General features: G+C 51.7%; 1 protein-coding gene across 1 annotated transcript in view; it reads right to left on the bottom strand.

The window, feature by feature from the left end:
* Positions 1-9682, bottom strand: part of LRRC20 (leucine rich repeat containing 20) — a 71800-nt gene extending 62118 nt beyond the window's left edge. The window contains exons 1-2 of the mRNA XM_055535045.1: positions 9566-9682; positions 4516-4660 (exon numbers count right to left, since the gene is read on the bottom strand). Of these exons, the coding sequence (XP_055391020.1) occupies positions 4516-4597 (82 nt within the window). The 5' untranslated portion in view covers positions 4598-4660; positions 9566-9682. The remainder of the gene's footprint in view (positions 1-4515; positions 4661-9565) is intronic.
* Between the last annotated feature and the right edge of the window lie 1416 nt (positions 9683-11098).

An 11098-nucleotide genomic window follows, 5' to 3' on the forward strand; every position in this document is an offset into this window, starting at 1 on the left:
GGGTTAGGGTGAGATCCAGAACCCCAGCTTCCTGATTTCTGGATCAGAGCCCTTCCCATAAAACAGAGCTCCCATCTTCTTCTCAGCTCACCAACCACACTCCACTTGGCTCCAGTCCTGCCACAGCAGAGCTGACTGTACGGGCCATCAGGCTCAACAACTTACAGGCATGAGCTCCTAGAGCAGTGGTTCTCAGTGGAGTGGAGTTCTGCTGCCAGGGGACACTTGGTAGGGCCTGGAGACACGGCTGTCACAACTTGGGGGCAGCAGCAGAGGGGACTGCTAGCATACAGTGGGTAGAGACCAGGAAAGCTGCAGAACACCCTACAATGCATGGGTCAGCCCCCCACCAAGAATCATCCAGCCCCCAGAGTCTACAGTGCCGAGACTGAGAAACACCCACTGAGGGATATAAAGCCTTCATTTCAAATAAGTGCTGAGCCCTGAAGGGAGAAAAGCCCCCTGCTCAGGGGTGTAAAGGGGAGGGGAGGATCAAGGCCAGTTCTCAGCCTCCCAGGACCCCCTATCCAGAGAGATCAAGTCTAGAGGGGGAGTTTTAGGCAGAAGGCTTCGGGTCACCCCTCACATCACACTGTCTAGGAAAGAGAGAGGGGAGAGCAGCAGGGGCTACGCCCTCCTCCCCTGGCAAACACCCCTACCCCCCTGCCAGCCTGCTTCCCCAGCTGAGAGGCAAGAAGTAGAGGATGGCAGGTTTGAAGCTTCCAGCCTTCATGATAAACAGACAGGCAGTCCTGGCCAGGTTGAGGGCTGCCCTGTGAAAGCCGGCTCCCCACTCCACACCTTCAGAGCTGACCTGTACCCAGCTGACCCTCGGGACTCTCCAGGCCAGGTGACACAGCAGTGAAACACAAAACACCCCCCCTCCCCCACGAACAGCACCAGCCTCCTGGGCTCTAGGTGTCCCACAAGCCCCTCCTGGGGCAAGACAGACTGCTCCCACCACAAACCCCGGCTGCCCCCCTCCCTCGGGGTGTGTGTGTGTGTGTGTGTCTGCCTCCTCCTCTTGACTGGGCACTTCTGGGGCACTTGAGTCCTCCAGGGAAGGCACATATAGTACGTGCTCATTGTGTGTTGACAAAGGAGCCGGTGGCAGTGTCTGACCCAAGGGAAGATGTTATTCTGATCTAGTGAGTACGTACGGAGTGCTTCCTGACACTGCACTTCCCCAGCACCCTTGCTCAAGAAAGGAGCTGCCAAATCAGCTGGCCACGGAGTCAGCTAGGATTGGAGACACAGAGTGTGAGCTGGCCTGGGCGGGGAAGCCCTTGTCGGGACCAAGCGCTCACACCCAGAGACAGCCTGGCCAAGTCCCGGGCTCAGCTGCCTGTCACCAGGTCGGCTGGTAAAAGGGTGCCATCTGCTGGTGAGACAGGAGAAAAGTGGCCCAAGTGTGAGTGAGCCTGGGAGGAGAGAGGGAGGGCTGGAAGGGAAGGGGGAGAAGGGTCTTGGTCTCCTCACTTGGTTATCTCACAGAAGCCAGCCTAGCCCCTCAGTTCCCTGGAGATGGATCAAGTCCATGTTCATATTCACTCTCTCTGTCTCTCTCACACACACACACACACACACACATACCTAGAGACCTACCCAGATAATACTTCCAATCCCCAGCCAGTCCCCTACAACACGCCAGGAAAAGAAAGTTCCAGATCGTAAATATTAAGCCAGTGGTTCCCAAAATTCAAGGCAGGGAAGAATCATACAGAGTTCATGTTAACATGTAGGTCACCAAGCCTACCTTCTGAGATTCCACCGTGAAAGCTCTAGAGTGGGGTCCACGGTTTGCACATAAGCAGGTATAGCCCATGGGGGCAGCCCCTTTCTCCTTACCACCTAAGACATCTTAAACGGCCATGCAGATATTAGACTTTCATTATTTTCCTCCTTTCAAAGGACAAGGTCGGCTGACTGTGGTTCCGACAGTGTGAGAGGAGAGGCAGCCTAAGGAGAGAGGAGCGTTACTTGGGTCTTCAAGCTCTCCTCTTCCTAGCCGCCCCTCCCCACAATGGGGGCAGCGGGGGTGCACAGGAAAGGCAGGGCTAAGCTACTCAGAGCTGTGCTGAGCCTGGCTCCAGCTCTAAGCAGCTGTGTCACTAGCAGGTCATTCACACCCCCAGCCTCAGCTCCAGCATGCTAAACAGAGGAAGCTCCTACTTCATTTCTTTTTTTCACCTTTTTGGCATGTGGGATCTTAGTTCCCCAACAAGGAATTGAACCCACACCCCCTTTATTGGAAGGCAGAGTCTTAAACGCTGGACCACCAGGGAAGTCCCAAAGCTCCTACTTCAAAAGAAATACAGCAGAGGAATCAAGGTAAATACCCTAATGCTAGGGAACATTTAGAAACACTGCATAAAAAAGTTCCAAGCTCCAGTTTCTTCATCTGTAAAATGGGGATATTAATATCACCTCTGGCTTACAGTTGTGAGAATTAAGTGAGTCAAAACCAGTAAAGTGTTGACAGCGATGCCTGGCATTTAATAACTGCTCCTACCACCTTGATGGGGGAGGCACAATTACCACCCCCATTTTATTGATGAGGAAACCAAGGTTCCAAGAGGTAAAGCAATCTGCTAAGGGAGCAGGCTAGTGGGTGGCAGAGCCGGGGTTCAAACCCAGGCCGTATCAGTGGAGGAGAGCCTTGAGCACTCAGGTAAGTGCAACCACATGAGTGACCAGCACAGGAATCCAGAGTTCCTCTGCTGACGGCCCACAGCCCTCAGCTCCCCACGCAAAAGCTCTCCCCTCCCCCACCCCACGCGGCCCTCTGCCAGGCCTCCCTCCCAAACCAAAGGCGGTCCAGGGGCTAAGACTCCATGCTCCCTATGCAGGGGGCCTGGGTTTGATCCCTGATCAGTGAACTATATCCCACATGCCACATGAATCCACATGCCACAGTGAAGACCGAAGATCCCAACTAAAAGCTGACACAGCCAAATAAGCAAATACATAAATAAACTTTAATAATAAATGAATATTTTTTTAAAAAAAAGCCAATGGCTATCTTCAAGTCTGTTTGCTGGCGGAGATGTTTCTCTCACTATTGTTCAGTTCAGCCAACACCACTATGTGCTTACAAAGTGCTGGACACTGCTCTGGCTCTTGGCAGGTGGGGGACAAATGACACAGGATCTCTGCCCTCCAGGGTCACTGAATGAGTGCTCCAGAGGAGGAAGGGAGCAAGGGGTGGATCAGCTAGGGCTGATGGCTTCCTGGAAGAGGTGGTGACCAAGCACATCTTGAAGGCTGAGTATCCCTCTACTTTCTGGGCCACCACCCCCTGCCCTAAGACCCTCAGAGACACCTGGCCAAAGGCTGCTAGCAGAAACACTCCACCTTCCCAATCTCTCAGGCAGTAACACTCTTGGAAATGCTCCTCCGTGACACAGACAGACAGACACAAGAACACACATGCCTACCTGCTGTTGAAATCCCTCTCTGTGTGCCAAAGGCCCAACTCAAATCCCAATCCAACTACTTGTATAATCATCCCCTGGGCAGGTCTGCACTCACCTCCTCTGTGTTCCTGCCACACACCTGTGACTCTAAGCGGGCACTTACATCCCAGAGGGTCACACACACAGATCATACACACACACTCTTATATATGGTGGAAAATAAAGTGAATGTGTTAGTCACTCAGTTGTGTCCAACTCTTTGCAACACCATGGACTGTAGCTCGTCAGGCTCCTCTGTCCATGGGATTCTCCAGCCAAGAGTACTAGAGTAGATTGCCATTCCCTTCTCCAGGGGGTCTTCCTGACCCAGGGATCAAACCTAAGTCTCCTGCATTACAGGCAGATTCTTTACCATCTGAGCCACCAGAGAATCCCCAATAAATGTCTACTGAATTCAACTAAATGGGATGGTTTGTCTATATGCTTACAGCCCTAGGGTAGCTACATGGGCTAAAATGCTATGACCAGTTCAACAATATATGACATGGTTCAATTAAAACAGTGGAGTGAAAAGGGGTCTCTTGGCTGGGTGACCTGGAAAAAGCCCACTTGGCCTTCCCCCCTCCATCTCCTCATCTGAAATCTGTGGCTAGTCATGCCTGGTGGGTAACATCCATCACGGGGAGGCTGTGAAGATTCAGCAAGGTCACACTCATGAGGCACCTGTGCACGTCCTGGGGCTACTTGGAGCGTCATCTACCATCACCTGGTCCAAGGGCACATACATATTTGCAGCTGTCAACAGTCTTAGGGCAAGCAGACAGGCTCACAGCAGATGATACCCCTACTCAGGGCTATCCTCTGAGTATTCCAAACCTCTTTGATCATGACACATACCAAGAAACATGTCTTATGCTGGGACCCCATATGTACAAACTGAGCACAACTACAATAAAAGTCCATGGAACACTGCCCTTTATGCCGAAGGGTGCATACTGATATTGTGTCTTTCACCTTCCCCTTCTATCTCATTTCCAGCCTGATTCAATAAACCACGGAGAGAGGGCCCTGCAGCTGGAAAAGCCATGCCCTCACTCACCCAGGGTGTCGGAGCCGCTCTCCACAGTCTCGTTGACCTTCCTCGCAACTCTGGCCACGGCCTCACCCATCTTCCTCAGCATGCAGACGCGGGTATTCTGTCACCAGCCACCAGGCTGGTCTGCTGCTCACAAAGGAACCTGCACCTGGGAAGACACAGGGCCATGAAGTGCCCACCCACAATCAGCCAAGGACCCACCCTTGACCTGCCTTCCCCAAGGACCCAGGAAGTCTACAGGGAGGGCCCCAGGCCACTCACCTCCTCCTGAGGGGCCCAGAGCCCAGGCGACATCAGGCTCAGCCTTCAGAGCCGCTAATCCGCCCATCAGCCCAGCCCGACCAGCTTCCTTGGAGGGTTAATATGTGTGACCTCACCAAGACCTCAACTCGTGTCCAGGCAGGTGTGAGGACTCTGGTGTATGCTGGCCTGTGACTCACTGAACTGGCAGGGCAGCGGGGAGGAGGCAGGGTGCAGCCAGGTGCAAGGAGAGACACCTGTCCCTCCATCCCGCAGCCTCAAAGCCCTGTCCACTTCTCCAGCTCCCAGTTCTCCTCAATCACCTTTGCCAGGCTCCTTCCACGACCAGGAAATGGGAACACAAAATCTCTGCTGGGTCAGACCTCACCGTTTGGAGAGTGGGTGGTCTCTAAGAATTCCCTCCCCATAAGACAGTAAGGAGGGAAGGTTACAGTTTTAGTCACAGACCTAATTGTCACCCTGATGCTGAGTTTATCGGCAAGACCCCAGGGGAAAAGAAAGTAGGGGCAGGAAAATGAGAGAAGGGAGACTGGATCACTGGAGAGAAGAGGCTTAAAGAAGGGTGAGGATGGGATTTCCCTGGTGGTCCAGTAGTTAATACACCATGCTTCCACTGCAGTGGGTGTGGGTTTGATCCCTGGTCTGGGAATTAAGATCCCACATGCTGTGTGGCAGAGCCAAAAAAAAAAAAAAAAGGATGAGGACATAATCAAAATGATCAAGTGTTGAAGACATAAGGGACTCAGAAAATGCCTCCAACTCCTTTTTATTACAGAGAAGGAAACTGAGGCAAAGAGAGGGACTCAAGGAACCTGGCCAAAGTCAAACAAAGTAAGTAAATGGCAATAATCTAACTGAACTCCATATCCAGTGCTCTCTTCTTTACAAAAGTCACTTACATGGCCAGAGGCAGCACCTCATGGAGAAAATGAACTTGAGGCCAAGGTCACTGCCCTTTTTTGCTCCTGGCTCCCAATCCCAGATCCACAGACAGCTCAAGGAGCTCTAATGAACACATCTGAGAGTCAAAGACAGGACAATGTGAAGGGCAGAGAGAAGGGGGTGAGGGTCCTGCTCAGAGCTGCCAACAGATACCAAGGAAAAGTCCACATGAGCTCAACTGGACAGGGAGGCCCAGTCAAACCCACTCAGCTGCTCAGGGAGAGTCAGTGATGAGCTCAGTGTGTGCTTGCATCTCGCAAAGGATACACACAGGCCTAATGCCCAGCTCTGGCGTTTCTTAGTTGAGAAGCCTTGGGAAAGATTCTTAACTACTCCAAGCCCCAGTTTCCTCATTTGAGTAAGAGCTCTAGTAATACCTACCACCCTGGGTTCAAATGAGGACTGAACAAAAAATACATACCTTTCTAGATCAGGGCTCAGGACACGTAAGTTACTTCCTAAATGCTAGCTAAAAGGATGAAGCAGGACACATGCAGACATGACACCAGCACCTAATCCCAGTTAAATATCCATATGACTCTGAACAAACAAGTCAGTGGAATTCATCTTTAAGGAATAAGTAGAACTTCTCATCGCTTCACCTCCAGGAAATCCTCCCAGATTGCCCCAACCCTCAGCACTCTCTCCTCCCTGAGTTTCAGTAGCACTTAAAGACTTAGCACAAACCTGGGTTATTTATGAGCTTTTAAAGATATACATACTTGTCCCCCCATTTGGCCTGCAGGCAACTTAAGACAGGGAGCAGATATATACTGTGCTTTCCCCCTGCACTTTATACCACATACTGAAAAAATGCTCAGTTGGTATCCCCCAATGGTGACATCAATCAACAGACATCATTTGGGTTTCAAATCTAAATACAAGTCAACTGACTCTTACAACAAAGATACCGTCTAAATAGAAGGGTCATGAGTCATAACAAGGCCAGGTAGGCAATTTGCATAAGATGTGCCAGGGTAGAACAGTAGGGAATAGTTCAGACTATGGCAAACTGAACTCAACACCTTCCCCCTGCTACCTTTAAGACCATCCTCCTAAGCCTGAGTCACAGCAATGCTGCTGGAAACTTGCAGACTCAGTTGAATGCCTTTATGAATGAGAATCCTGAGGACCCAAGAAGAGAGGTAAATCAGCTAGATAGAAACAAAAAAACCTCCTAACTCCCAGACTAGTTTTCTTCCTACATACCATTCTCCCTTCTTTATTCATCTCCAGTATTCATCATCAATAATCACAAACACGTATTGAGCATAGGTTGGGGCTTCCCTGGTAGCTCAGATGGTAAAGAGTCTGCCTGCAATGTGGGAGACCTGGGTTCAATCCCTGGGACAGGAAGATCCCCTAGAGAAAGAAATGGCAATTCACTCCAGTATTCTTACCTGGAAAATCCCATGGACGGAGGAGCCTGGTGGGCTATAGTCTATGGGGTCACAAAAAGCAGCTCCACCACTGAGCGACTAACACACACAAGGTACAGGGCAAAAGCATGGAGAGGAAGGAAATCTAAGAGCTCTGACTTATGATTCTGATGAGGAAGGCTTTTCTAAGGAACATCACCAAGGCAACCCTGGCCTCACAAAAGAAGGTAAAGGGAAGGTAAATCTCCAAGCCTACCCAGGGTCTGTGCTAATCCTGGTGGGACTGGCTAGGCTGACTACTGACTACTTTCAATCAGGCACTATACCTGCAATTTCAACCAGCTGCCACCAGGTGGGAGCAGTAGCGCCTTAGAGTCAGAACCCATTGATTAAAAACTAGTCAAATTAAAAACCTCACCAGGTGGTGGCAAGCTCAGACATCCTATAATATGGGTCAGAGATTGGACCTCAAAGCAGGAACAGGAACAGCCTGTAAAATCTGACTGTCAAAGCAAATGACTAGAAGAGGGCCCTTACATTTCAGAGGATGCTGTGCATACAGCACAGATATGCCCTAGACTCCCAAGAGGTTCCAACTGCCTAAAATCACCACTCCACTCTCTGGGTAGGAAACCATGCTTCCTTCACCCAAAACCACCCCTCCACCAAGGGAGAATTCCTTATAAAGTCCAGCTGACAGTCTCCCTTGTAAGTCAGGTGACCAAGGCCTGTTACTCTTTGGCATAGGCAGGGCTGAGACAGGAGGGTGACAGGACCTCATGCGTATGAGGCCCAAGATGGGGTAGGAAGGCCCCAGAATTGAAGGAAGAACAAACTTGAGATGATGAGAGTCTAGAGTGTGTCCCCAAAAGCGATCCTACAAGGCTGCCCAATTTCACTGTCAGCTCCTTTCAGCACCAACCCAACACTGGACCTCTTTGACCAAAAAGTAGCAAGAATTTATTGGGCATGTAACAGGAGCAGACAGAGAAAGGGGGTTGGGCCAGGGGTTGGGGGGCTGTGGGTGGAATACACCAAATTGCACTTCTTTTCTTTTTGGTTTTAAATTGTTTTAAAGAAAAATAGAGAATTGTCTGAGTCACACATGAGTGATGGAGAGAGGTATGAGCCCACTCTTCACTAAGTGTGAAGCCCCCTAGGCAGAGCTGCCCTAGACTGTGAGGGGCCCCTGACTAAACAAACAATTTGAGTCAACCAAAGTCTTCGTGTCAGCACCACCACTCTGGCTGCCCGTTCTCATTCAGTTCCATGAAAGGAAGATCATGCTAGGAGAGATGATTTTTGCTTAAACACTCACCACAGCCCTCCGACAGGGCTCCCGCCCTCATCAATGAGAATTCTACCTTATCTGAAGCCCCGAGATCTGTGCTAAGGAGCTGCTGCAACACCCCGTGCGCACCAGCTGCTCCTATATTTAGTTACTGGTGTGGTCACTTGGGAACTTTAGAGCCTGGCAGCCGCCCCGAAAGGCAACTGGAGCCTCTTGCGCCATGTGTGCAAGCTCCCCCCACCGCTGGCTGCAGCGGGTCCTCTGGACCTCGCCAAGTTAAGGAGCCACTGGAGAAGTGAGAAGCACTCGGCTGGATTGGACCCAAGTAGACCCGAAGGTCCGGGGGAGCGAGCCTCTGTCTGTGGAGGCCAGACAGAGTTGACCCACTTCACCCAAGGGAAGAAGCCCGCTGGGGCGAGAACGCGACGGACTGGCCGCCCAGTTTTTGAGCCACGGAGTTCGCCGAGCCCGGTGCACGCTTCTGTGTGGGCATCTAAGCGTCCTCGGGCCGCACCTCCCAGGACTGAGCGCGGTGGCCAGGGCAGGGTCCCCAAGCCTCGCTCTAGGGGCCCGCCTCACCGTCTTTCCCACCCCCCGGCGCCTGCAGCCAATGGCTCCTCGTCGCCGGCCCTCCGCTCGTTCGGCAGGCGGGGACTGGGAAGAATAAAGCCAGCAGAGGGCTAGAACGCTGGTGATCGCCGAGGGCCGGGGACTCCGGCCGAGGGCTGGGGACTCCCGAGGCCGAGAAGCACGCTCTGAGACAGGCAGTTCCCCAGAGCGGAAGCAAATCCTGAAACTGTGGCTTGAGAACGAAATTTACAATAGCCTCTTCGAACAGGGGCGCCTCCCACCGGGAACGGAGGCCCTCTTGGAACGGATTCCCCGGGCTCCCTATTTCCTGGTACCGCGGCGCCCGCTCCCCCCAGCCAGCTGCGGTCCAGCCGCAGTCTGCAAGCCAGAAGCGGCCTGGCGCCGGGCCCCTTTGCACTGCAGAAGTCACAACTGGTGCACCAATGCTCCTTCCACCGGGTGACTTGGGGGAGGGGAGGGTACTCTCCAGAAACAGGGACATTTCTCTCCCTCTCTCCCCCAGCCCCTCCAGCGCTTAGCCTCAGACTACGTTTACTTTGCGGGGCACGAAAGTGGTGCCCGATTCCGGGCCGATCTCCGCTCCACTTACGGCGACAATGCCTCCTAGCGCCCTGCGCAGCGCAGTCACGCTCCCTCGGCCGCCGGCGGCGCCCCATGCAACAGCGGCTAGCTGAAGCCGGCCGGGAGGGGCTCGAGGGGCTGCGGGCTCTGAGCGCGCGGCCGCTTGGCCAATAGCGGTGGCAGGCGCAGCCGCGAGGCGGGAGCAGGCTGCCTTGTGCAACCAATCAGCGTGCCGTTCCCAACGCCGCGCCCGGCAGCGGTGCGCCGGGAAAGGCGGCCCCGCGCGCTCGCGTCCGCAGGGTGGATCCGCTTTGTGTTCGACTTCTGGAGCAAAAACGCTCTGGATGGCCGTAGAACCGAATGCGCAACAGTTTCCAGGATCAATAAGACTGAGTGTCCGGATTTGTTTTTCTCAAGGGAGCAGAGTTGAACTAGCCAGATCAGGGAGATGGGGACAAGGAAGCTTTTCTCGTAATGCCTCAAGGCGCCCATTCAGGTTTTTAGAGGCAATTAATTCTGGCTACTGCCAAGTTACTTCTCCCCTCTAGATCCCAATGTTCTTCTCTATAAAATAGAAATTAAAATGTATAAATATCTACTTCACAGGTCATTGTGAGGATTAACACATGAAAAGTTTAGTGGGGTGCCAGGCATGATGGCTCAGGGAAGGGTGGCTGCTTCATAGACCTAAGTGACCTAAGTTTACAGAGGATTTCCCATAGATTCTTTTTTTTTTTTTTTTTTTTGAAGGTAAACCAAGACCTGGCTGCATCAGGTCTTATTGGGGCTGGAGGGATCTTCCTCGCCTTACCCAGGATCTTTCATCGTGGGGTACAGACTCAGTAGTTGCCCCACCACACGTGGGATCTTAGTTACCGGACCAGGCATCAAACCCACCTCCCCTGCATTGCAAAACAGATTCTTAACCACTGGCCCACCAGGGAAGTCCCTTCCCATATATTTTTTTCTAGGCACTGTGGGGAGGACCAAAGAGATGAGGCCCTGAACTCAACCAGCAATGGTGGTCAATGAGTCAAACCCTCCAATAAATAGAAGCGTGTGTGTAAGTATGTGGGAGCCCTGAAGAAATAATGTTTAATTCTGCCCCTGGGGATTGGGGCAGTTAGAGGAGGAATACACATTCACCTGGGTCTCGGCGGATGTTATCGGTTAAATTGCATTTCCCCCAACCAAAAAAAAAAAAAAAAATATATATATATATATATATATATAATTATATATATATATATATATATATATATATGTTGAATTCTTAACTCCCAGTACCTGAGAATGTGGCCTGATTTGGAAATAAGGTCATTGCAGGTATAACTAGCTAAGATGAGATCATACTGGCATAGGGTGTGACTGATGTCCTTATAAGAAGAGAAGAAACACAAAGACACATAGACACATAAGGCCTTGTGAAGATGGAGGCAGGGTAGAATGATGTGTCTACAAGCCAAGGAATTCCAAGGATTGTGGACAAGGATGGGAAACTAAGAAGAATCAAGGAATGGGTGCTCCCTCAGAGCCTCCATAAAGGAACCAACTCTGCTGA

This window comes from Bubalus kerabau, chromosome 1 (assembly GCF_029407905.1).
Source record: "Bubalus kerabau isolate K-KA32 ecotype Philippines breed swamp buffalo chromosome 1, PCC_UOA_SB_1v2, whole genome shotgun sequence".
Taxonomy (NCBI): domain Eukaryota; kingdom Metazoa; phylum Chordata; class Mammalia; order Artiodactyla; family Bovidae; genus Bubalus; species Bubalus kerabau.